The 25,697-nt window shown below is 42.3% G+C and overlaps 1 protein-coding gene across 1 annotated transcript in view; it reads left to right on the forward strand.

The window, feature by feature from the left end:
- rnf213a (ring finger protein 213a) overlaps positions 1 to 25,697 on the forward strand; it is a 63,932-nt gene that overhangs the window by 3,130 nt on the left and 35,105 nt on the right. Inside the window, exons 3-25 of the mRNA XM_038988686.1 lie at positions 1,174 to 1,301; positions 1,613 to 2,467; positions 5,444 to 5,637; positions 7,520 to 7,690; positions 7,893 to 8,095; positions 8,314 to 8,603; positions 11,020 to 11,279; positions 11,525 to 11,731; positions 13,265 to 13,457; positions 13,634 to 13,689; positions 13,785 to 13,962; positions 14,641 to 14,799; positions 14,921 to 15,019; positions 15,109 to 15,231; positions 18,774 to 18,957; positions 19,567 to 19,740; positions 20,009 to 20,161; positions 20,336 to 20,949; positions 21,540 to 21,699; positions 21,931 to 22,148; positions 22,270 to 22,407; positions 24,050 to 24,214; positions 24,386 to 25,670. Of these exons, the coding sequence (XP_038844614.1) occupies positions 1,174 to 1,301; positions 1,613 to 2,467; positions 5,444 to 5,637; positions 7,520 to 7,690; positions 7,893 to 8,095; positions 8,314 to 8,603; positions 11,020 to 11,279; positions 11,525 to 11,731; positions 13,265 to 13,457; positions 13,634 to 13,689; positions 13,785 to 13,962; positions 14,641 to 14,799; positions 14,921 to 15,019; positions 15,109 to 15,231; positions 18,774 to 18,957; positions 19,567 to 19,740; positions 20,009 to 20,161; positions 20,336 to 20,949; positions 21,540 to 21,699; positions 21,931 to 22,148; positions 22,270 to 22,407; positions 24,050 to 24,214; positions 24,386 to 25,670 (6,207 nt within the window). The remainder of the gene's footprint in view (positions 1 to 1,173; positions 1,302 to 1,612; positions 2,468 to 5,443; positions 5,638 to 7,519; positions 7,691 to 7,892; positions 8,096 to 8,313; positions 8,604 to 11,019; positions 11,280 to 11,524; positions 11,732 to 13,264; positions 13,458 to 13,633; positions 13,690 to 13,784; positions 13,963 to 14,640; positions 14,800 to 14,920; positions 15,020 to 15,108; positions 15,232 to 18,773; positions 18,958 to 19,566; positions 19,741 to 20,008; positions 20,162 to 20,335; positions 20,950 to 21,539; positions 21,700 to 21,930; positions 22,149 to 22,269; positions 22,408 to 24,049; positions 24,215 to 24,385; positions 25,671 to 25,697) is intronic.

Consider the following 25,697-nt stretch of genomic DNA (forward strand, 5'->3'; position numbering starts at 1 on the left):
TCTTACTGCCATGCAGATGAAATACCAGTGCGCACAGAGAAGCACGAGATTGAACTTCACTCAACTTTCTAGAGTTTTCCTCTTTAGTTAACACTATCAACGTTTCACTCTGCTGTGGGACTTGTGCTCAAATCAACACTATATTAGACACTTTCAATGTAACATACCGAAACAAAATGAACTATGCAAGAGTTAGTGCGAGAGATTTAGGCAGTGCACATTGGAGAAGGATTCGATTGCATTGACATGCAGAACTCAGGCCCTTACTCTACACAGACCAGTGCGTCATAACCAATCAGCGCTGTAGTAGGCCTAAATGCAAATAGCCATGACATCTATGGATCTGTGCAATTCACCTAGAACTGGACAACATGAGCTATCTTGATTAGATATGCTTGTTTTGAAATGAAAGCGAGAGCTGCATGTAGCCACCTGTACACATTTGTTCATATTCTTTGCTAGTTAGTAAGTTATTAGCCCAGTTATAGCTAATTTCTAGTCAACAATGGGGAGTGGTTGCTTCCTACAAGAGCACAAAATGTGTGCATTTCTAGCCATCTTTGAAAATCAAGTCAGGTAAAGATCATTTTGTTAATGTCTTAAAGGGGCAGTGTTGTATTTTGAAATGGTCTTGAATCAGCTAAGTAGGCAGAGCGTAGCTTATTTTGTCTGATTCTCTGTAATAAATGGTATGGGAATAATAATGAGTTTTATTTTGTAAAGTGGTTTCTTGCATCAAACACCACAACATTTTCAGGCACCTCCTTGTCTGAAGGACAAGTGGATAAACAGGTTAATGTCAAGCCCTGCATGTTTTTTTCAGTCTCATGGAATGTAGGCCTACATTGAACAACACACATTTGCTGCTTTTGTAGTCTGAATGATAGAACAGCTATTTCCATGTTAAAATGTTATGGGATGCATTTTTCTCAATTGTTAACTAACTTAAAGCAGTAAAGCCTCAGTGTTCACAGTAAACGCGCACCAGAAGTTGCACAGAATTTTCACAATGTTCAAGTTTGTGCTCACTAGACCTGAAATTTGCTTAGTGCAGAACATGTTTTGAGTGAACATTGGCCTACACCAGACAACTGAGGGAATTCTGATCAAGTTGACAATGTAATTCACAAGCGCTAATGCAACTGATGATTTTTTGTTGTTTTTCAAATGCAGACAACACACTGGAGAGTGTGAATGAGAAGACAGAAATGGAGAGTGATGTGTCAACCCTGAATAACCGGGAAACTAACACTTCTCCGAAGCGGCCCAATGAAGAGCCCAACAGCAACCCTAAGAAAAAGGTGGGTATTAAAACCAACATGTTTTTGAGAACTTCCTCGTTCTAATTTCAGATTTTTAAAATGTATTATACTGTGTTTGAAAATATATTTTTATCTGAAGATGTTGTTTTATCAGTCACTAAACTGTGTCAATAATACTGTCCAGGTATAGAAACCGATCACCTAGCTTGTAGGCCCCCAGGAAGAGTAGCTGCTGCTCCTGCAACAGCTAATAGGCATCCTAATAAAACACTAAATGTAAGTCATGTTGTTTGAGGGAAGAGTGGATATACTAAGATTTGTTCTCTTTTTTCAACCTTTGGCTCAATCAGAGAAAAAAGAGGAAGAGGAAGAAGAAGGACGGCAGCCCTGCGTCATTGGACTCTGACCAGCTGACCTCTGACCTGTCTGACATCTCCCTTGTGGGCAGCCATGTGAATAACAGGAAACAGGAAGTTGCGGAGTCCTCCGACAGCGATGCCAGCGCCATGGACGAGACACCCAACTCACTTCATGACACGTCTGCCTTAGTGGAGAAACCAGCCAGTGCATCAGCATCATCAGCAGCACCCAGTACAGTCAGTCCATCTGGGAACACGTCTGACAATCAAGATCCTCCAAGCACTGCCTCATCACAGCCTGAGGCCAGCGCAGAGAGCCAGCCTGCCGCAGGGAAATATCAACAGAGCAGTGAAGAGAAAGACCTATCTCAGTCACCTACAAAACAGACCTCCAAGTCGGCTCCGAATGACACTCCTGCCTATCTCACCGACTCGGCTGGCAAATCCACCACCACCATCCCTCCTCTTCAGTCAGCCTCAGTAGTATCGGCGAAGACCACTGACCAGAAAGCTCCAAAGACTGCTGACGCAAAGACCGCTGACCAGAAAGCTCCAAAGACTGCTGACGCAAAGACCGCTGACCAGAAAGCTCCAAAGACTGCTGACGCAAAGACCGCTGACCAGAAAGCTCCAAAGGCTGCTGACGCAAAGAGCACTAAGAACAAGAAAGACGTGGCCAACTCAAAGCAGACGAACCTGGACCAGAATGCGAACGTGAACCAGAATGCTAAGCAGAACCAGACCAGACAGGACAAACAGAAAGGGACAGATGATCAGCAGAACCAGGACTCGAAGCAAACCACCGCTGGAAATAAGATGGTGTTAGGCTCTCAGAAGAAATCAGAGGTAATGTAGCTGCTTGACATTACAAAATACACTGAGGGTACAAAACATGCTCTTTCCATGACATAGACTGACCAGGTGAATCCATGTGAAAGCTATGCTCCCTTGTTGACTTCACTTGTTAAATCCACTTCAAGCCTTGAGACAATTGAGACATGGAGTGTGTATGTGTGCCGTTCAGAGGGTGAATGGGCAAGACAAAATATTGAAGTGCCTTTGAACGGGGTATAGTAGTAGGTGCCAGGCGCATCGGTTTTGACTGTGTCAAGAACTGCAACGCAGCTGGACATTTTAACACTTTGTAGAGTCCATGCCCTCACAAGTTGAGGCTGTTCTTTGGGCAAAAGGGGGTGCACAATATAAGGCATTCCTAATGTTTTGTACACTGGGCCAATTGTGCGCCGTCCTATGGGACTCCAGGCCATGGCTGGTTGTGGCACAGCCCGGAATATGAACCCAGGTCTGCGATGCAGTGCCTTAACCTGGTTCTCCTGAGTGGTGCAGCGGTTTTTCTTTATCAATCAAATATATTTGTGTTGCTATGATACGGGCTAGTATTTATTTCCATAAGGTAACCCTAACTTAATATAGCCGTATTATAAACCTGTATTATGGCAACATTTTCCATCATGTGTGCTAATGAACTATATTTGTCAAAAATACTGCTTAGACTAGGTTATTATGGCTGATGTAGTTTGTTTTGTCTAAGGGTGTGGGGGGAGCTTGTTACCTTCCCTGACTTGCTGTGTGTTTGAGATCAACTACATTGTAGTCAGACTGCGCAGAACCACTGATCTACAAATCACCTTTAATTTTAGTCTTGAGTAATTATATTCTGTGCTTCACCCTGCTGAAACTCATCCCCTCAAACACACTATTTACATTTTAACATTTGACTTACAATCAGCACATTCAGTTAAGATTGGTATAACAAGCACATATCAGAGTCATTTCAAGTGAAACCTTCCTCATAAAAGCAGCTATCAGCAAAATCCGTGCTAGTAAGAAAATATAAGTTCCAGTTTTCACACGAGCAAGATGAGTAGAGTAGTAAGGTGTTCTGTTTTTTCTTTCTCGGTGTAGGGCGCTAGGGAGGTCAACCAAGTTACTGAGAGACCATCTCTTCAAAGAGCACCTTGGTTGACCTCTGGCCGGGTGGAGAGCAGACTGATCCTCAAACTCTGTTTCTCGTCATGCCAGGTGGAGAGCAGACTGATCCTCAAACTGTCTGTTTCTCCTCATGCCAGGTGGAGAGCAGACTGATCCTCAAACTGTTTCTCCTCATGCCAGGTGGTGAGCAGACTGATCCTCAAACTGTTCCTCCTCATGCCAGGTGGAGAGCAGACTGATCCTCAAACTGTTTCTCCTCATGCCAGGTGGTGAGCAGACTGATCCTCAAACTGTTCCTCCTCATGCCAGGTGGTGAGCAGACTGATCCTCAAACTGTTTCTCTTCATGCCAGGTGGAGAGCAGACTGATCCTCAAACTGTTTCTCCTCATGCCAGGTGGAGAGCAGACTGATCCTCAAACTGTTTCTCCTCATGCCAGGTGGAGAGCAGACTGATCCTCAAACTGTTTCTCCTCATGCCAGGTGGTGAGCAGACTGATCCTCAAACTGTTTCTCCTCATGCCAGGTGGAGAGCAGACTGATCCTCAAACTGTTTCTCCTCATGCCAGGTGGAGAGCAGACTGATCCTCAAACTGTTTCTCCTCATGCCAGGTGGTGAGCAGACTGATCCTCAAACTGTTTCTCCTCATGCCAGGTGGTGAGCAGACTGATCCTCAAACTGTTTATCCTCATGCCAGGTGGAGAGCAGACTGATCCTCAAACTGTTTCTCCTCATGCCAGGTGGAGAGCAGACTGATCCTCAAACTGTTTCTCCTCATGCCAGGTGGTGAGCAGACTGATCCTCAAACTGTTTCTCCTCATGCCAGGTGGAGAGCAGACTGATCCTCAAACTGTTTCTCCTCATGCCAGGTGGTGAGCAGACTGATCCTCAAACTGTTTCTCCTCATGCCAGGTGGAGAGCAGACTGATCCTCAAACTGTTTCTCCTCATGCCAGGTGGTGAGCAGACTGATCCTCAAACTGTTTCCCCTCATGCCAGGTGGAGAGCAGACTGATCCTCAAACTGTTTCTCCTCATGCCAGGTGGAGAGCAGACTGATCCTCAAACTGTTTCTCCTCATGCCAGGTGGTGAGCAGACTGATCCTCAAACTGTTTCTCCTCATGCCAGGTGGTGAGCAGACTGATCCTCAAACTGTTTCCCCTCATGCCAGGTGGAGAGCAGACTGATCCTCAAACTGTTTCCCCTCATGCCAGGTGGAGAGCAGACTGATCCTCAAACTGTTTCTCCTCATGCCAGGTGGAGAGCAGGCTGATCCTCAAACTGTTTCTCTTCATGCCAGGTGGAGAGCAGACTGATCCTCAAACTGTTTCTCCTCATGCCAGGTGGAGAGCAGACTGATCCTCAAACTGTTTCTCCTCATGCCAGGTGGAGAGCAGACTGATCCTCAAACTGTTCCTCCTCATGCCAGGTGGAGAGCAGACTGATCCTCAAACTGTTTCTCCTCATGCCAGGTGGAGAGCAGACTGATCCTCAAACTGTTTCTCCTCATGCCAGGTGGAGAGCAGGCTGATCCTCAAACTGTTTCTCTTCATGCCAGGTGGAGAGCAGACTGATCCTCAAACTGTTTCTCCTCATGCCAGGTGGTGAGCAGACTGATCCTCAAACTGTTTTTCCTCATGCCAGGTGGTGAGCAGACTGATCCTCAAACTGTTCCTCCTCATGCCAGGTGGAGAGCAGACTGATCCTCAAACTGTTTCTCCTCATGCCAGGTGGAGAGCAGACTGATCTTCAAACTGTCTGTTTCTCCTCATGCCAGGTGGAGAGCAGACTGATCCTCAAACTGTCTGTTTTTCCTCATGCCAGGTGGAGAGCAGACTGATCCTCAAACTGTCTGTTTCTCCTCATGCCAGGTGGAGAGCAAAGGCTCCAGTGTGGACCCACAGGTGAAGGTGGAGAACATGGAGGTCCAGCAGCAGCCTTCCCGTGGGGGAGGAGACGCCTCCTCACCTACACCACAGAGCCCAGGCGCCAAGAAAGAGAAACAGAAAGACAACAAAAGCGACGACTCTGAAACCAAGGGTCAGGATGTTCCACCACCAAAAAGGTATTTACAAATCGTGTGTTGTTCATAACAGAAGTCACACAATTTTAACATGAAGAACCTAAAAGGCACACTTTTCTTGCATTGATAAACATCTATAGGTGCACAAAAGCACTTTCGAAGACACCCACAACCCGCACAGCGCTACTATCCATTGTTGTCTGTGTACACAATGTTGTGCTTATTTCCAAACACGTTTTTGAGAGTGGAAATCCACTCTCACTACAGGTACAGAAGCAAAGAAAGTATTCATACTCCTTGACTTATTCTATATTTTGTTGTCTTACAGCCTGAATTCAAAATTGATTCAACATATGTATTTTCTCACCCATCTACACACAGTACCCCATAATGACATTAAAAACATGTTTTTACACATTTATTGAAAGGTAAATACAGAAATATTAATTTACATAATTATTCACATCCCTAAGTTAATACTTTGTAGAAGCACCGTTGGTGGTGATTTCAGCTGTGATTCTTTTTGGGTAAGTCTAAGAGCATTTCACTAATCAAGCTTTGTCAAGTTGATCGTTACTTGCTAGACAGCCATAGATTTTAAAGATGATTTAAGTGAACTGTAACAAGGCCACTCAGGAACATTCAATGGCGTCTTGGAAAGCAACTCCAAGTGTATATTTGGCCTTGTGTTTTAGGTTATTGTCTTGCTGAAAGGTGAATTTGTCTCTGAAAGATTTTCCTCTAGGATTTTGCCTGCACTTACAGCTGTATTCTGTTTCTTTTTATCCCAAAAAACTCTAGAACTTGCCGATGACAAGCATACCCATAACATGATGCTTCCACCACTGTGCTTGAAATTATGAAGTGGTACTCAGTGATGTGTTGGATTTGCCAGCAACATAACACTTTGTATTCATAACACTTTGTATAAAGTTCAATTCTTTAACACATTTCTTTGCAGTATTACTTAAGTGCCTCGTTGCAAACAGGATGCATGTTTTGGAATATTTGTATTCCGTACAGACTTCCTTCTTTTCACTCTGTCATTTAGGTTAGTATTGTGGAGTAACTATAATGTTATTGATCCATCATCAGATCTCATATCACAAGCATTAAACAACCTCTAAATGTTTTAAAATCACCCTTGGCTTATGGTTGAATCCCTGAGCAGTTTCTTTCATCTCCGTCAACTGAGTTAGGAAGGACGCCTGTATCTTTGTAGTGACTGGGTGTATTGATACACCATCCAAAGTCTAATTAATAACTTCACCAAGCTCAGAGATATTTAGCGTCTGCTTATTTTTAACCAAGTGGTGCCCTTTTTTGCAAGGCATTGAAAAACCTCCCTAGTCTTTGTGGTTGAGTCTGTGTTTGAAATTCACTACTCGATTGAGGGACCTTATAATTCTTACAAAAATCGTGTTCACCACTATTATTGAACACATGAGTCCATGCAACTTATGTGATTTGTTAAGCACATTTTTTTACTCCTGAACTTATTTAGGCTTGCCATAACAAAAGGGCTGAATACTTACTGACTCAAGACATTTCAGCGTTTTTAAATTTATTATTCATTTCTACAATTTTCTACCAACAAAATTCCACTTTGACATTCTGGGGTATTTGTGTGTGTGTAGATCAGTGACACAATCTCAATTGAATCCATTTTAAATTTGGGCTGTAACACAACCGAATGTGGAAAAGGTAAAGGGGTGTGAATACTTTCTGAAGGCCCTGTATGAGGAAGGGTGGAGAGGGGGATTGAACCCCAGTCTCCGGTGGGGGAGGTGCTTGTGCCCGGGAATATTACATATTCGACCATGGATCTGCACATTTCAAATCACTTTTATCAGTACCGATCACGCACACCGCCACTTAGCTTATACAATACTCATCTGATTAATTTTGTTTGGTCCAATTTCAGGATCCCTCCAGGGAAAAAACAGGTCTCTGCAAGTGAGAGACTCACAATCTATTTCCACGCTGTCCTCTCAAAGGATTTCAAGCTGAACCCGGACGAGGACCGCATCTTCATCAGGGCTGGGGGGAACATTGGGAACTGGGATACCGATACCGTTGAGCTCACTGTGTCTAAGTAGGTTTTTATATACATGTATCGAATGTATCAGCCGTCAAGACAGTTTAGCCAAATATGTTGAATATGTATTCAATAGAAACCTGCTTTATAATGTTCAACAATGTTCCCATCTATCTCACATAGTAAACAACAGACTGGTGGTGGGGGTTAAATGTGTATGATATGTAACAGAGGATAAACCAATGCATTACCTCTACAGGAATCTTGGAGAGCATGGGTTCCTAGTCGAAGGGAGCTTGATCACAAGCAAATCTAATGCAACCGTGTCCATACCATACAAGTACCTCGTCTACAAGCTTAAAAAGCTAAAGTACGAGTATGAGTACATATACAAACTGGATTCTAACTACCCCACCACCAACAGATGTCTTTTTGTCAAATCCCATCTGCTTAATGAAGAAGGTGGGTGCAGTTGCTATAACAATTTCTATAGTAGTTCTTTATTGTAAGTCACTGATTTTAAAATATTCCATTTACTTCATGTAAGTTCAAAACCTTGTTGATTTTTATCATACATCTATTTGGTGCTGCTCGTCTATTTTGTTCACACTGTCTTACATGTGAGGAAATTGTCTAAAATCTATGCAAATATATTAAGCAATGATTTTGGTTGGTTTCAGGGGACTGGCATCAGTATGATGACATCATCTGTGTGGAGCCATCCAAGAACGTGCTCAAGCGGCTAAAAGACGCTTTTTGGCCGGATCAAAGGAAAAGTGTCATCGAAGGCCGAGAAATCGCAGGGAAAGTTATGCTGGAGAGTATATTTGACCTCCTCAGGAGCTGGACTGACATTAACTTCAAGAGTTTCCTCAATCAGCTGAATCAGTTTTACCAGATCTATGGGAACCCATTTGTCTATGAGGAGACACACAAGAAATGGTACTCCTTAGACTACGACGAAAAAGATGTAAGTACAGTTCTTAACCTCTAATTCCTCCCAAACCCGGATCCGGGAGCACCCCCATCAGTAAAAAAGCTGACTAGCATAGCCTAGCATAGCGTCACAAGTAAATACTAGCATCTAAATATCATTAAATCACAAGTCCAAGACACCAGATGAAAGATACACATCATGTGAATCCAGCCATCATTTCTGATTTTTAAAATGTTTTACAGGTAAGACACTATGTAAATCTATTAGCTAATAGCGTTAGCAAAAGACACTACTTTTCTTACTCCACCATTTTTTTACTGCATCAGTAGCTATCACAAATTCGACCAAATAAAGATATAAATAGCCACTAACCAAGAAACAACTTCATCAGATGACAGTCTGATAACATATTTATTGTATAGCATATGTTTTGTTAGAAAAATTTGCATATTTCAGGTATAAATCATAGTTTACCATTGCAGCCACCATCACAACTCTCACCAAAGCGACTAGAATAACTACAGAGACCATCGTGTATTACCTAATTACTCATCATAAAACATTTCTTAAAAATACACAGCGTACAGCAAATGAAAGACACAGATCTTGTGAATCCAGCCAATATTTCAGATTTTCTAAGTGTTTTACAGCGAAACACAATATAGCGTTATATTAGCTTACCACAATAGCAAACATCACAACAGCATTGATTCAAGCCAAAAATAGCGATAACGTATAAACCACCAAAATATATACATTTTTTCACTAACCTTCTCAGAATTCTTCAGATGACAGTCCTATAACATCATATTACACAATGCATATAGAGTTTGTTCGAAAATGTGCATATTTAGCGGCACAAATCGTGGTTATACAATGTGATTAGTGGCCAAAACTTCAAGCAATCTGTCCGGCGCCATCTTGGAGAGGCACCTATTCTAATTGAAAACTATTCATAAACTTGACTAAAAAATACAAGTTGGACAGCAAATGAAAGACAAATTAGTTCTTAATGCAATCGCTGTGTTACATTTTAAAAATTAACGTTACTTCAGCATACAGCGTGCGCTAAAGCGAGACCGCACCGAAATTCATGGCGGAATTATTATTTGACATTTGTCAACATAAATACGAATTAACAACATAAAGATTGCTTACTATTTGACGAGCTTCCATCAGAATCTTGGGCAAGGTGTCCTTTCTCCAGAACAATCGTCTTTTGGTTGAAAGATGTCCTCTTCTCATGTGGAAATAGCAGCTAACGATAGCCACCCACTGGAGAGGTGTCCAACTCGTGAAAGCGCATCACAAAGAAATCCAGGAAAATCGCAATAAACTGATATAAACTGCTATAAGTCGGTTTAAATTAACTACCTTATGATGTCTAACAACTATAACGAATAAAAACATGACCGGAGATATAGAACTGCTAAAACGAAAGCTTTGCAGGAGGCCATTGTGATGTCCCTGCTGCGCCAGGCGCCCCGTTGAAAAGAACGGTACTTCCGTTCCACGGTCTTATATAGGGCCCCAGATTGCGCAATCCACTCCATTCAAATTCTCCCCGCTTACTGACATCTAGAGGAAGGCGTATGCAGTGCATGTAGCCCGATGGCTTACATGGGGACTTATAAACTGACCTCAGAACAGAGACCTCGATTTCTGAAATCTCACTCCCTGACAGGAAATGTGCTGCAGAATGAGTTCTGTTTCACTCAGAGAAATAATTCAAACGGTTTTAGAAACTAGAGTGTTTTCTATCCAATAGTAATAATAATATGCATATTGTACGAGCAAGAATTGAGTACGAGGCAGTTTAATTTGGGAACGAATTTTTACAAAGTCGAAATGGCGCCCCCCTAGTGTCAAGAGGTTTAATGTCACACCGGCTCTGGAACTCTCTCTTTCCACCTCTCTGAAACTCAGAATCCTTCTCCATCTTCCAGTCCTGCCTAAAGACCCACTGATTCACCCTGGCCTAGACGTACCCCCCACCTACCTGAATGCTAAATGCATGCACGGATGTTACCCCCCGCCCCCTAGCTGTTAGGCTTTTGCTTGTTTTGCGGTCTCCTGCCCTGCCTCCTCTTCTAATTTATCCCAGTTATTGTGTTGCTGTTAGAAGTGAAATGAGAGCAAGCATTTCACTCTGTCTATTTGCTTGACTTGTAGAAAAGATGACAGCCGCTAATATGATTTTAACTCTGCCCAATAAACGTGCGGATGCTGTACAATGCTGTAAATGTGTAGAGGTAATATTGTGTGTGGGAGTTATCATTTCTGGAATGATTGCTGTTGTTTTTTCACATGTATTTTTCATTTGGTTGTCTTATTGTATGTTTCTTTTGTATATGGAAGGGAAAAGCAAATGGATGAGTATTGAGTTGCAGTGTGCAACCGTCCCCAAAACAAATCTGTTAACATTCACTGTTTGTTCTTCCTCCCAAAGGTCAGGAAGCTGCTGAAGCAGTTCATGCTGGATAACGTTGTTCCTCAGCTGCAGAAGGAGGGTGAGGGGAAAAGCTGCTTCATCCAGGACCCCATGAGGGCAGCCGTGATCATGCTGTACGTGTGGAAGCAGTTCGGCCTCAGGCTGGACCACGGAGAGTCCACCCGGCTCTGCACCGCCCTGTGCTTGCCCAAGCTGCCCAAAGACTCCTTCCTGCAGTACTGGACCGACTTCGCCCAAGCCGTCTCCGGTCTCAAAAAGTGGGTTTTGGCGTCAGGATTTCTGCTTATTTTTTGCCTATTACAGACATTATGATTTGTTTATTTTTATACAGGATGTAATCATTTGTATTATTCAAACTGAGTAATATTTTATACACATTTTCTCATAACAGTTTCTAACAAAGTGCTTGTTAGTGGATGAGTTCTCATTACATTTTTTGGTACAAAAAAATGCTGATGTATTTATTTTTGTGTGAAAATCAACCTATTTTTCTCTGCACTAGCTTGCCAGACATGTTGGTGGCTCTGATCAACAGTGTGAAGACTGAAGGGCCCCGGTGGATTTTGGTGCTCCCCCTGCTCCACCTCCTCAAGGGATCCTCCAAACCGTTCACACCCATATCTACCACTGTCACCACCAAGTACGAGCAGTCCTGGGCGGGCCTCCAAGGCCTCAAAGCAGACATGACACTCAACAGCCAGGACAGGAGGTACAGTACTTCTATTCTCCCCGTGGTATTAGAAAATCATTCCTATTGTCTCACTAGATTACGCTAAAGGTTTGGCCTTTCGTAATTATGTCCTGTCCCTTTTTTGGTAAACAAACAAATTAAATTCCCTCTAGAAATTCCTAAAAATGATATATATTATACAAATTGCCGTCGGGAAAGTATTCAGACCCCTTCACTTTTTGCACATTTTGTTACGTTACAGCCTTACTAAAATTGATAAAATGTTTTTTTAAATCCTCAGCAATCTACACACTATCCCATGATGACAACGCGAAAAAACAGGTTTAGAATTTTTGCAAATGTACAAATAAAAAACAAAACACACTACTGTTCAAAAGTTGAGTCACTTAGACATTTCCTTGTTTTTGAAAGAAAAGCACTTTTTTGTCAGATACTATTTAATTTTCTTTTTGGTAACATAATTGCAAAAAGGTTTTCTAATGATCCTTTTAAATGATGATCCTTTTAAAATGATAAACTTGGATTAGAACATAGGAGTGATGGTTGCTGATAATGGGCCTCTGTACGCCTATGTAGATATTCCACAATAAATCAGTGGTTTCCAGCTACAATAGTCATTCACAACATTAACAATGTCTACACTGTATTTCTGATCAATTTGATGTTATTTTAATGGACAAAAAAAATTACTTTTCTTTCAAAAACAAGGACATTTAAGTGACCCCAAACTTTTGAACAGTAGTGTACCTTATTTACATAAGTATTCAGACCCTTTGCTATGAGACTAGAAAATTGAGCTCAGGTGCACCTAGTTTCCATTAATCATCCTTGAGATGTTTCTACAACTTAATTGGAGTCCACCTGTGGTAAATTCAATTGATTTGACATGATTTGGAAAAGCACACACCTGTCTATACAAGGTCCCACAGTTGACAGTGCATGTCAGAGCACTGGTTCCAAACTTCTTCCATTTAAGAATGATGGAGGCCACTGTGTTCTTGGGGACTTTCAATGCTGCAGAAATGTTTTGATACCCTTCCTCTGAGACAATCCTGTCTTGGAGCTCTACGGACAATTCCTTCAACCTCATGGCTTGGTTTTTCTCTGACATGCACTGTCAACTGTGGGACCTTATATAGACATGTGTGTGCCTTTCCAAATCATGTCCAATCAATTGAATTTACCACAGGTGGACTCCAATTAAGTTGTAGAAACATCTCAAGGATGATTAATGGAAACAAGGTGCACATGAGCTCAATTTTCAAGTCTCATAGCAAAGGGTCTGGATACTTATGTAATTAAGGTATTTCTGTTTTTTATTTTGAATACACTTGTAAAAAAAATTATAAAAACCTGTTTTCGCTTTGTCATTATGGGTTATTGTGTGTTGATTGGTGAGTAGTTTTTTTAATTTAATACATTTTTGAATAAAGATGTAACGTAACAAAATGTAGAAAAAGTGAAGTGGTCTGAATACTTTCTGAATATCATTTATATTTTTGATTGATATTAATTGGTGATATCCCTTCTTTTTTCCCTCCTTTGTTTTAGAGCGATGTTGAATCTCATGAAAAACAATGGCCATCTGGTTGAGATGGACAGACTAGTGTCTCGGTCCTGGATGTGTCTGCTGCCCATAGAGGACCTGATGGAATGCAGCGTCCTCATCAACGTGGAACTGCTGGACCTGCTCCATGTCTTCACTCTGAGGGCCCCTCAAGATGTCACCTATAGCAACAAGCAGGTGAGCTGGACCATAGTTTCCCACCTGACTACAGGGCTTTTTCAGCATACGCTCGCCTCTGTCTTTCTTATCTCTATCCTAGCCAATAAACCCAGAATGTTTTTAAAAGTATTATAGAGCATTGAAGGTTTCAAATCTACTTGTTTTTTAACAATGTGTTTTTTTCTGCCCTGCAGTATGTGTCAGACACTCTCTCACATATTCAAAGCAATCTCATCGAGGAGAAATACAGGTGATTGACTTACTGTAACTCATTTGGTTCACTTGTTTCCTTTTGATCTTTGATGATAGTTGTTGTAAAACATCCGCGTTTTTTTGTGGTTGCAGTTGTTTTAGTGAGGCGTATGGCAGAGAATGCTTGGCAACAGCAGTGAAACTTTTTGAGAAGATCTGCAAAGGAGTCCGGTCCACTTCAACCTACACTCAGAACTTCACAGACATCCCTGTGGCATGCATGAACATGGTTGTCTCTGTATCTGAGTTTGCCCGGGCCTTTGAGTCACAGGTATGTGGAGTTCAAGTAGAAAATGTCTGATGACTAATTTAGACTTTGCCCAAGATAAGCGGTTGGCCAACAGTATGTATGGACTGACTCTCTAGATAACAAGGTTATGTTTTAAACAGAAAATCATGAAGAAGACGTCTGATTCTGACCACTATCTTGTATTTCTGGGAATTTTCAGGGACTTCACAATACTATATTATCATAATACATAGGTGCCGATACGATATGTATTTGGATTCTATATGTATCATGATTCTTTATTGCGATTCGATGTTCCAAACATATTGCTCACTATATGTCTGCTGCAGAGCGATAAGAGAGAGCATGAGAAAACGAGTTTTGATCAAGTCGGGGAAATAAAAGTGCTAAAAACATGTTGGTTCACTATTTAAAAAGAAGATGGAGAACAAGCTCTAAATGGAGAAATACCAGAGTTTTGGGGCAGGTACAGCTGACTAGTTCAGACTATAGAAAAATATTTACTAGAAAGGACATTCCCATTTAAGTCAATTTTCTGTGATGGGTGGACCGGTGGCCATATTGAGTGTACCCATGAGTGTTCCAGTCAAATTGCTGTGGTTTGATGGCCTTTGTCCCTTCTAGTAGTTCTATTTCTATGGTTAAGACATTTCCGAAAAAGGATGGAGATAACTTATCATTCCTTTCAAGGCAACTAAGGACGTGGAAAGAGAGCATATGCATGCCAAGGAGCTGGAGCTGCTATCCGAGGCGATGGTGATCGTCAGATCCTGGATCGGCAAAACCTTCAGAGACCGGTTGCTGGCCAGGTGTATGACCACCTTGTACCTCAGTGTCAATGTCACCACAGAGATAGAGGTGAGGAGAAAATGATACATTTTTGTTGTGCATATCATGACCATGATTTTTTTTTTTATGTGTAGTTCTATATCGTTTAAAAAACACATTTTTTATGGCGATGCTCTTTTTTATTTGCCAGATGTGGAACAACATAATCTCTCTCAAGTTCGCCAATGACGATTTCACAAAAGAATGGAGACAAACGTTCACTAGGGACTTGGAGGGCAAACTGAAACAGGTATGAAACTGCCACACATACAGTATAATTGAGACCTGACTGAAATAGCCATTGGTGAAATGACGGAAATACCTTTTCTGCATTTCTAGGAGTCTCCTCTGGATCAGATAGAGATCTACTGTTCCAAGATTGAGGTCCTGAATGAATCTCACCCTCACGTAGCCAAGAGTATCGAGAAATGTGCCCTGGAAGCTGTCACCTCACTGTGCCAGGTAAGTAGACTCATGGTAACACTTCAAGTAAATACAGATTCAAAATACTGTACCAGTCAAAAGTTTGGACACACCTACTCATTCCAGGGTTTTTCTTTATTTTTACTATTTTCTACATTGTAGAATAATAGTGAAGACATCAAAACTATGAAATAACACATGGAATCATGTAGTAACCAAAAAAGTGTTAAACAATTCAAAATATATTTGAGATTCTTCAAAGTAGCCACCCTTTGCCTTGATGACAGTTTTGCACACTCTTGGCATTCTCTCAACCAGCCTCATGAGGTAGTCACCTGGAATGCATTTCAATTAAAAGGTGTGCCTTGATAAAAGTTAATTTGGGGAATTTCTTTCCTTTATGCGTTTGAGCCAAACAGTTGTGTTGTGACAAGGTAGGGGTGGTATATAGAAGATAGCCCTATTTGGTCAAATACCAGGTCCGTATTTGACAAGAACTGCTCAAATAAGCAAAGAGAAATGACAGTCCGTCATTACTTTAAGATACGAAAGTCAGTCAATCCGGAAAACCATCAAGCGCTATGATGAAACTTGCTCTCATGAGGACCGCCACAGGAGAGGAAGACCCAGTGTTACATCTGCTGCAGAGGATACGTTCATTACAGTTAACTGCACCTCAGATTGCAGCTCAAATAAATGCTTCACAGAGTTCAAGTAATAGACACATGTCAACATCAACTGTTCAGAGGAGACTGCGTGAATCAGGCCTTCGTGGTCAAACTGCTGCAAAGAAACCACTACTAAAGGACACCAGTAAGAAGAAGAGACTTGCTTGGGCCAAGAAACATGAGCAATGGACATTAGACCAGTGGAATTCTGTCCTTTCGTCTAATGAGTCCAAATGTGAGATTTTTGGTTCCAACCGCGTGTCTTTTTGAGACGCGGAGTAGGTGAATGGATGATCTCCGCATGTGTGTTTAGCACCGTGAGCATGGAGGAGGAGGTGTGGGGGTGCTTTGCTGGTGACACTGTCTGTGATTTATTCAGAATTATAGGCACACTTAACCAGCATGGCTACTACAGCATTCTGCGGCGATACGCCATCCCATCTGGTTTGCGCTTAGTGGGACTATCATTTGTTTTTAACAGGACAATGACCCAAAACACACCCCCAGGTTGTGTAAGGGCTATTTGACCAACAAGAGTGATGGAGTGCTGCATCAGATGACCTGGCCTCCACAATCACCCGACCTCAACCCTATTGAAATGGTTTAGGATGAGTTGGACCGCAGAGTGAAGGAAAAGAAGCCAACAAGTGCTCAGCATATGTGGGAACTCCTTCAAGACTGTTGGAAAAGCATTCCAGGAGAAGCTGGTTGAGAGAATGTCAATAGTGTGCAAAGTTGTCATCAAGGCAAAGGGTGGCTACATTGAAGAATCTCTAATTTAAAATATATTTTGTTTTGTTTAACACTTTTTTGGTTACTACATGATTCCATATGTTATTTCATAGTTTTGATGTCTTCACTATTATTTTACAATGTAAGAAAAATGAATGAGTAGGTGTGTCCAAACTTTTGACTTGTACTGTATTGTGTGTAACAGTGATAACACCAAGTAAAACTGAAATTATAACTTAAAACACAAAATATAAATATCCATTAACAAACTTCTTATACAGTGGGGCAAAAAAGTATTTAGTCAGCCACCAATTGTGCAAATTCTCCCACTTTAAAAGATGAGAGAGGCCTGTAATTTTCATCATAGGTACACTTCAACTATGACAGACAAAATGAGAAAAGAAAATCCAGAAAATCACATTGTAGGATTTTTAATGAATTTATTTGCAAATTATGGTGGAAAATAAGTATTTGGTCACCTACAAACAAGCAAGATTTCTGGCTCTCACAGACCTGTAACTTCTTCTTTAAGAGGCTCCTCTGTCCTCCACTCGTTACCTGTATTAATGGCACCTGTTTGAACTTGTTATCAGTATAAAAGACACCTGTCCACAACCTCAAACAGTCACACTCCAAACTCCACTATGGCCAAGACCAAAGAGCTGTCAAAGGACACCAGAAACAAAATTGTAGACCTGCACCAGGCTGGGAAGACTGAATCTACAATAGGTAAGCAGCTTGGTTTGAAGAAATCAACTGTGGGAGCAATTATTAGGAAATGGAAGACATACAAGACCACTGATAATCTCCCTCGATCTGGGGCTCCACGCAAGATCTCACCCCGTGGGGTCAAAATGATCACAAGAACGGTGAGCAAAAATCCCAGAACCACATGGGGGGACCTAGTGAATGACCTGCAGAGATCTGGGACCAAAGTAACAAAGCCTACCATCAGTAACACACTACGCCGCCGGGGACTCAAATCCCGCAGTGCCAGACGTGCCCCCCTGCTTAAGCCAGTACATGTCCAGGCCCGTCTGAAGTTTGCTAGAGAGCATTTGGATGATCCAGAAGAAGATTGGGAGAATGTCATATGGTCAGATGAAACTAAAATAGAACTTTTTGGTAAAAACTCAACTCGTCGTGTTTGGAGGACAAAGAATGCTGAGTTGCATCCAAAGAACACCATACCTACTGTGAAGCATGGGGGTGGAAACATCATGCTTTGGGGCTGTTTTTCTGCAAAGGGACCAGGACGACTGATCTGTGTAAAGGAAAGAATGAATGGGGCCATGTATCGTGAGATTTTGAGTGAAAATCTCCTTCCATCAGCAAGAGCATTGAAGATGAAACGTGGCTGGGTCTTTCAGCATGACAATGATCCCAAACACACCGCCCGGGCAACGAAGGAGTGGCTTCGTAAGAAGCATTTCAAGGTCCTGGAGTGGCCTAGCCAGTCTCCAGATCTCAACCCCATAGAAAATCTTTGGAGGGAGTTGAAAGTCTGTGTTGACCAGCAACAGTCCCAAAACATCACTGCTCTAGAGGAGATCTGCATGGAGGAATGGGCCAAAATACCAGCAACGGTGTGTGAAAACCTTGTGAAGACTTACAGAAAACATTTGACCTCTGTCATTGCCAACAAAGGGTATATAACAAAGTATTGAGATAAACTTTTGTTATTGACCAAATACTTATTTTCCACCATAATTTGCAAATAAATTCATTAAAAATCCTACAATGTGATTTTCTGGATTTTTTTTTCTCATTTTGTCTGTCATAGTTGAAGTGTACCTATGATGAAAATTAAAGGCCTCTCTCATCTTTTTAAGTGGGAGAACTTGCACAATTGGTGGCTGACTAAATACTTTTTTGCCCCACTGTAGCTTAGACTCATTTCCACATCCTGAACACATGCTACTTAAATAAAAACATAGCCTTTTCTTAGTAAAACGCAAAAGTAAAAATGAAATAAATACAGTAGTCTTTCCACCATATAGTTATATTTTAGGAACCGTTTATAAGCAGGTATGAGCCCATATTAAACTCAACCGCTTCTGAATGAAATGGAATATAAACCTTGATGAAGAAGTTGGCTAATACACAAACCTAATCTCTTATTTTAGGAATTCATATCCTGTACAAATCTCAATCTCTTCAATGTTTTTTCTTCTCACACAGAGCAAGTCTGAGGGTAAACTCTTTGACCGGTTGAAGATAAACTGGAAGTTTGGCAAACTCATCTCAGCCATCATCCAGAAGTCCTGGCCGAGAAACGAGCGTGGTGATTACCACGAAGACGAAGACGTGGTCTTTCAACACCTGCTCTCCTGGACAGCCGCCAAGAACATCTTCCAGCTACACGGTACTTCCATCAGTCTATTTACTGTACTTCCATCAGTCTATTTGCTGTACTTCCGTCAGTCTATTTGCTGTACTTCCGTCAGTCTATTTACTGTACTTCCGTCAGTCTATTTGCTGTACTTCCGTCAGTCTATTTACTGTACTTCCGTCAGTCTATTTGCTGTACTTCCGTCAGTCTATTTGCTGTACTTCCGTCAGTCTATTTGCTGTACTTCCGTCAGTCTATTTGCTGTACTTCCGTCAGTCTATTTGCTGTACTTCCGTCAGTCTATTTGCTGTTCTTCCGTCAGTCTATTTGCTGTACTTCCGTCAGTCTATTTGCTGTACTTCCGTCAGTCTATTTGTTGTACTTCCATCAGTCAGTTTAAGCTGCCGTATGGTCCCGAAAGACTCTCCTCTTCTGGCCGTCTTTGGCCATCACTGTGTCCCAGCCCTGGTGATGTTTTTGGAGTTCAATTGTATGTGGTGTTTAATAGTTTTTGTGATCTCAATGAGACTTTTCTGGTTTCAAATTGAGAGTCCTGTAACTGCCTCAAGCATTTAACCCATCTTGTTTCAGTATCCAGCTGCTTTTACCCCATATTGTAATATAAATCCTATGTGGTTTTAGGTGCAGATGAAAAGCTGATTGAGCAGCTCTCTGAAGAAGCCAGGGACAGGATGGCCGTAGCTATCTCGTCCTTCACTGCCATCTCCAACCAGCTGGTCCACGGAAACATCCGGATCAAACTGCTCAACTCCGTCTTGGAGAAGAGTTATACCTTCACAGAGCTGCTGAAAATAGGTAATGAAAGGTTGTGTTTTTTAGGGTTGAGAACGTCCATTACGTTTCCATCGTTTTCAGAAATCCTGGTTGGAAGATTCTTTCCTTTGGGAAATCCTCAACCGGGATTTAAAAAAAATTATATTTAAACTTTTGGAACATTTCCATAATTTTGCAACCCAAGTTCTTTGTTGATATGAAAGGATTTCATAATATTGATAAAGGCTGTCTTTTTTTATTAGTCTTAGTTCTGTTTGCTTATGAAATGTGTGTTTTGATCTAAATGCAGACTGTCTTTCGGAGAATGAGCGCTACAAGGACAGCGCCCCCATGAAAAGGCTGCTAATGTGTAGGCAGGAGGAGGTGAAAGCTGTCTACCATGAGAAGGAGCTGGTGGAAGTCCTGCTTACTATGAGCCGCAAACTACAGGAACATGTCGTAGGTAGGTGTGTTTGTGTGTGTATTCGGTCAAAGGTCCACACAAAGCTGCTACGGAGGTCTGTGTTTGTGAGAAGTCAAATGGGTGAATGAAAGTAAAATCTTTCGAGGGAAGGTTGCGTTTGGCCAGTCTGATCAGTGGTCCTAATCGTTTTCATGCTGTATCCCTCTGTTGCAGTTCAATTTGAAGGCTTGGAAGCAAGACTTCAGACCAACATTGAAGCAATGACCCTTGACCAATTCATGGGGGTCCATCCATTCGATCAACTGTCTTCTCCAACGGCCGGTGTAGTCACCTTCTTCGAACTTGAGGACGACGTGAGAGAGATGGCAGAGGTTCTGCACAGATTTAAAGACAGCTACATCTTCAAGTTGTGCTGGGAGAAACAGGCCCAAGACCTTGCCAGAGGAGATACATATGATGAAGAACCTGAGGAATCGGTTGACTACTTTGTAGGACCAGTCGAGATACACAGCGATATTTTTCTTCCTTGCTACGCGAAGTACGATAAGATCTACAAATGCCTGAAGAACGGCAGCCTTCGGCTCGAAGAGGTCGATACTCTCTTCAAGGCCTACAGGGGCAAGTACGAAGAGCTGGCGCAGGACTTTGATATCATGTGCAGAAACGACAAGTCGGATAACAAACAGTGGATCCAGACAAGGGTGCAGCAGATTGAGCAGTACCACGAGCTTCACCTGGCTGTGGAGTCTGCCCAGGTCATCATGTTGGTCAAGCAGACGCTCAACCTTCAAGGCAACTTCCAAGTCCTGCAGACACTGCTAGAAGTTGTGAGTTGGTGTGAATTTCCGTTTCGTTTATTTATCACGGGTTTAAAACAAATGTCATCTTGTTTTGTGCACCTTCACTGACGTAGCTAGCTAGCTTGTTACCTTGGTAATAAACTTATTCTAGCCAGCCAACTGTCCTAAACTACCGCTCAAACAGAAAATGTTAGCAAGTTTGCTTTTGCCACTAGGCAACATTGTATCAGCTTTCTAGCCACCACTGTCCTGGCCACCACTGCTGAAAATGACAGTGCTCGTCAAAAGTTGGTTTTACAAATTAATGCTAGCTAGCTAACAAACTGCATCGCGCCGATGTCTCGCTACACTTGAATTTAAAAAGGTAATTTACGTTTGAGCTGACACCCATGGCGTTTACCATAAATATTATCTCGTAGAATGTCAAGGACATTGTCAGGTGCGCTGTCGGCGCAGTGTGATTTGTTTGAATCCCGGCCAAAGTTATCTGAAGCTAACATTGCCAGGATGTGTGTTTGGTTTTCTGTATGGAACTAAACCAATCAGAACCAAGTATTCAGCCAAGTACTGGTAGAACAAACAATACTCAAACAAATTCTGTATTTCTCTGTTGTCAGACGCATGAGGACTTTAAGAGGGAGCACCTGGATCGTATTGACAATGACCTGATGCAGACAAAGCTGGTTCTGGTGGACATCACAGAGCCCCGCAGACTGTGTCTCCAGGAGCTCGGCCTCAGGAAAAACTTTGTTATCTGGGTTAAAGAGGCTCTTGAAGGTAAATGGGGTGATCATCTTTACCTTCAGGAGACTAACCTGTCAGTAATCAGTCACTAACTGTATCTATTGAAAATAGACAGTCATGTTTCGTGTAATTATATTTAATGTGATTATCATGAGGTCTCATGTTATTTGTTATACTGTATCTGAACTGCTTGTCTGCACAATTACCCATTGTGGGATAAATGTAGTGCTATTGGATTAATCAGTCTGTTGTGCTCTATTCCAGATATCAACGAGCTTAAAGTGTTTGTTGACCTGGCTTCCATCTCTGCTGGGGAGAATGACCTCGACGTGGACCGTGTGGCCTGTTTCCATGATGCTGTCCTGGGTTACTCTCCGATGCTGTACGAACTGAAGCCAGACTCCGGTTTCCAGGCCTTCAAGGAGGTGCTGAAGAAGCTGTGGAGGGCATTGGATAATGACAACAACCTCCCAAAGAAGCTAGTGAGGAAGTTTTATGATATTTAACTTACTTTCAACCTACCTTAAATATGCCAAAACTTCAAAAAGTTACCTATCCCTTTAAAAGCGGAAAACTACCTGACTGTGAATGTCCTTATTGCAGCGTGACACAGCGCGCCACCTGGAGTGGTTGAAGACTGTGAAGGACAGCCATGGATCTGTGGAACTATCCTCTCTCTCCTTAGCATCAGCCATCAACAGTAAAGGAATCTACATCATCAGTGCCCAGAACCAAAAGAAGGTAGGCCTGAAAAACAATCCATAGAATATACAGTTGTTAGTTTCAACCATCTTTAAAAGTATCAGCTGTTACTCATGTTCATTTTAGCCAGGACTTTGTTCCAACTGATTTACCGAAGCTTTGAAGTTCGGTTAAAACGTTTACCAATCCAGTGTGTCGTGTCTTTGACTATGCCAGATTAATTGCTATGACATGCTATTCTATAAAATAATTTCTCCGTAATTAATATTACCTGATTGAACTAATCATGTAAATATGAATTAACTAGAGAGGGACACCACGAAAGAATATTTATAGAGCTGTTATCTTTCGAATAAACTCTTAAAGATTTAGTTATATTTTACTAAATAGCAGTCACATTAATCGTCATTTTATTCAGTCTCATCTGAAAGTTGTAAGTCCTTGATTATCTGCAAGAATCCTGGCTAACAAGTTGAATCAGCAATACAAAATTGGGTTTAATTATTTATTTACTAAATACCTAACTAATCACACAGAAACACACATACACAATTAAATCATAACTTGATCACAAATTACGTCATACAGAAAAACGTCCCTAGCGGGCGGAATAGATATGACAGCTTGTTACACAAAGGAAAGGGGGTTGAGTCCTAGTGAAAGAGCGGGAGACTTGAACATAGGCGGGCTGTACTATCGTAAATACAGTATCTTATGCATTCTAAATTACCGCCCATTTGAAGAGGAAAATGCAATCAATATTTACTCTGAGCTGCGCTTCAGTAGGTTGGTGGTAGATGGCCCGTGTCGCCAACCCGAGTCCTCTGTCCTTTGAAGAATGTCTCTGGTAGTCACGGGAACGTTGTGTGTATTAGACGGGATACTTGGACTGTCCTTCCGAACCTGCGTTTAGCTGTTGCTAACTCAAAGGCTAGGAGATATCACTTCTGTAGTGAATACGAGTTCAAAGTTCATACCATTCACAATCAAAGTCCATGCTGATGTTGGCTTCATCTATAGTGATTATCTGAACCATTCTGACACTGGATCGTCATCCTAGCATACCCGGAACAGAAAGTTATATTCTGGTTCGTGGCTTTATATAGTGGAGGGAGAGGGGTGTGTCTGAAAAGTCTATTAACCCATGCCTCTTCACAGGGGCGGACCACTGTGAGCAGAGGAAAACTTATGAAAGCACAGATCTCTCATTTGGAAGCTAAAATTACATTTCATCTCTTCACAAATAATGTCATATTCAAACATTTGAATTAAACAACAATTCCATGTGAATCCGATATCTCTGACATTTAGACTTTCCACAGTAGAGTTTATGTCATTCTATCATTGATGAGAATGTGTCAGAGGGCAACCGAACTGACATAATATACCTTAAGTACCACCGCATATGTTTAGTTGGTCGGATCACCAGAATATAGTTCATTTCCCCCAACTTCTGATGTTACCAGAACCTCTATGTTAACCCATGGGTTTCCTTATGTCACATCAGTTATAGTAGGGAGAGAGAAAAAGGGGGAAAGAGGTATTTATGACTGTCATAAACCTACCCCCAACCCAACGTCATGACAAGTGTGTAGAATGATTCTTCAGTGGATTAGAATAATTATATCATAGTTCTACAGTGCCATGCTTCAACATAATTTTTGTCTTTTTGTCCTTCCAGTTGAGCCTGGACACGGCCCTGAAACTGCAGATCCCAGAGGAGCACGACGAGGGCCATGAGATGCGCCGTTACTCCCTGGAGGACCTGAGGGAACTGCAGAACAAACTCATGCTCATGTCTGGGAAAGGCGACCAGGGCCAGTGTGAGGTGGACCAGTTTGCAGAGGTACTGTAGTGTTTTTCTTTCTTTAATTGAACCTTTTCTTTAAACATGCATGTCAGTTAAGGTTGAAGCCTCTTCTTCAAGGTGAGCTTGGTAGTCATATAGTTATAGAAGAGAGGAGCATTTGGTATGGGCCGTTATAAACAAGGATTCACTTTGTGTTCTTTTCCTCAGGTTTTCGCCAGTGTCCAGAGGCTAGCTGTGGCATTCATTGCCCTGTTCACGGCAGGGAACCCCCTGTTCAGACACTGGGAGGCCAACATCAACTGTAGTTCCCTCAGCCAAGACGCCGGCATCATCATGGACTTCAACCTTGGCAGCATTGTCAGTGTGATTATGGTGGATGGCAGCATCGTGGAGCAGCTTCCTGAGCTGTGCAGGAAGATGGAGAAGTGTCTGAAGTACTGGAACGACTTCATGGACAAACAGAGATCCCACAATTACTACCTGAACTACTACACTGCCGAGCAGATCGTATACCTGTGCAGTAAGCTGACTCAGCAGAATGTGTCGAATTTGGAGGAACAAGTTCTCATGATGCTCTCCTTTGTCAAACCCAACTGCACAGCTTCCGATCTTAGGCAAACCTGGCACACACTGCAATACGAGATCCTCACTAACCCACCTGTGCAAAATGAGGACGTTGACTTCCAGACTTTTGTTGAGGTGCCGAGCGGTGTACAGGGAGGTCTGGATTTCATTGGAGAGTTGAATCTCTCTTCAGACAATCTTCCAAGTCTTGTGGAGCACATTAGCGGCTCAGGAAAGTTGGACTTGATGTGGAACGCCTACATGAGAGACATGAAGTGTTTCCTCCCAGACACTCTCGACGTCCGAAGCTTCGGAAGACTGCTAGAAATTCTGGCCAACATAAGTGATGAGAATGAAGGAGACATGACTGATGAGAAGAAATACAAAAGCATTGAAAGATTGATGCCCAAGGGCCTGGCTATCGGAAGTCCAAACCTCATAGTTTCCCCACACGACGAGATCCTGACGTCTTGCATCTCCATTTACATGAGCAGCAAACACGAGCCGCTGCCCACATACGACGAGGTCCTATTGTGCAACTCCTCCACACCTTACGAGCAGGTGGAGCTGTTCCTCAGACGCTGCCTCACTGCCGGCTACAGAGGAGAGAAGATTTACACCATGCTCTACGGCGATCAGCTGAGCTATGAAGTCAGCTCCAAGGTGGAGAGCTTTTTCCAGCGAATTAAAATGCAGAGCAGGAAGGACTACAGGCTCGTGATCATCTGCAGCTCGGACAGAGAGCATGCCTACCTTCCCTCGGCCTTCAGCCAGTACAGGTTACACATGGTGCCCCAGGAACCCCTGAGCAGCATCCAGAGATACCTCAACAAACACTACACGGTCCCGTCAGATCAGAGCAGTGCTGCTGCTGTGTTCAAGGACAGAATGTTTGTTGGAGTTGTGTCGTCCAGTAGAGCTGGAGTTGGTGAGTATGTTTGGCCTTCAGTTTATG

The sequence above is a fragment of the Salvelinus namaycush genome, chromosome 3 (genome assembly GCF_016432855.1).
Source record: "Salvelinus namaycush isolate Seneca chromosome 3, SaNama_1.0, whole genome shotgun sequence".
Classification (NCBI taxonomy): Eukaryota; Metazoa; Chordata; class Actinopteri; order Salmoniformes; family Salmonidae; genus Salvelinus; species Salvelinus namaycush.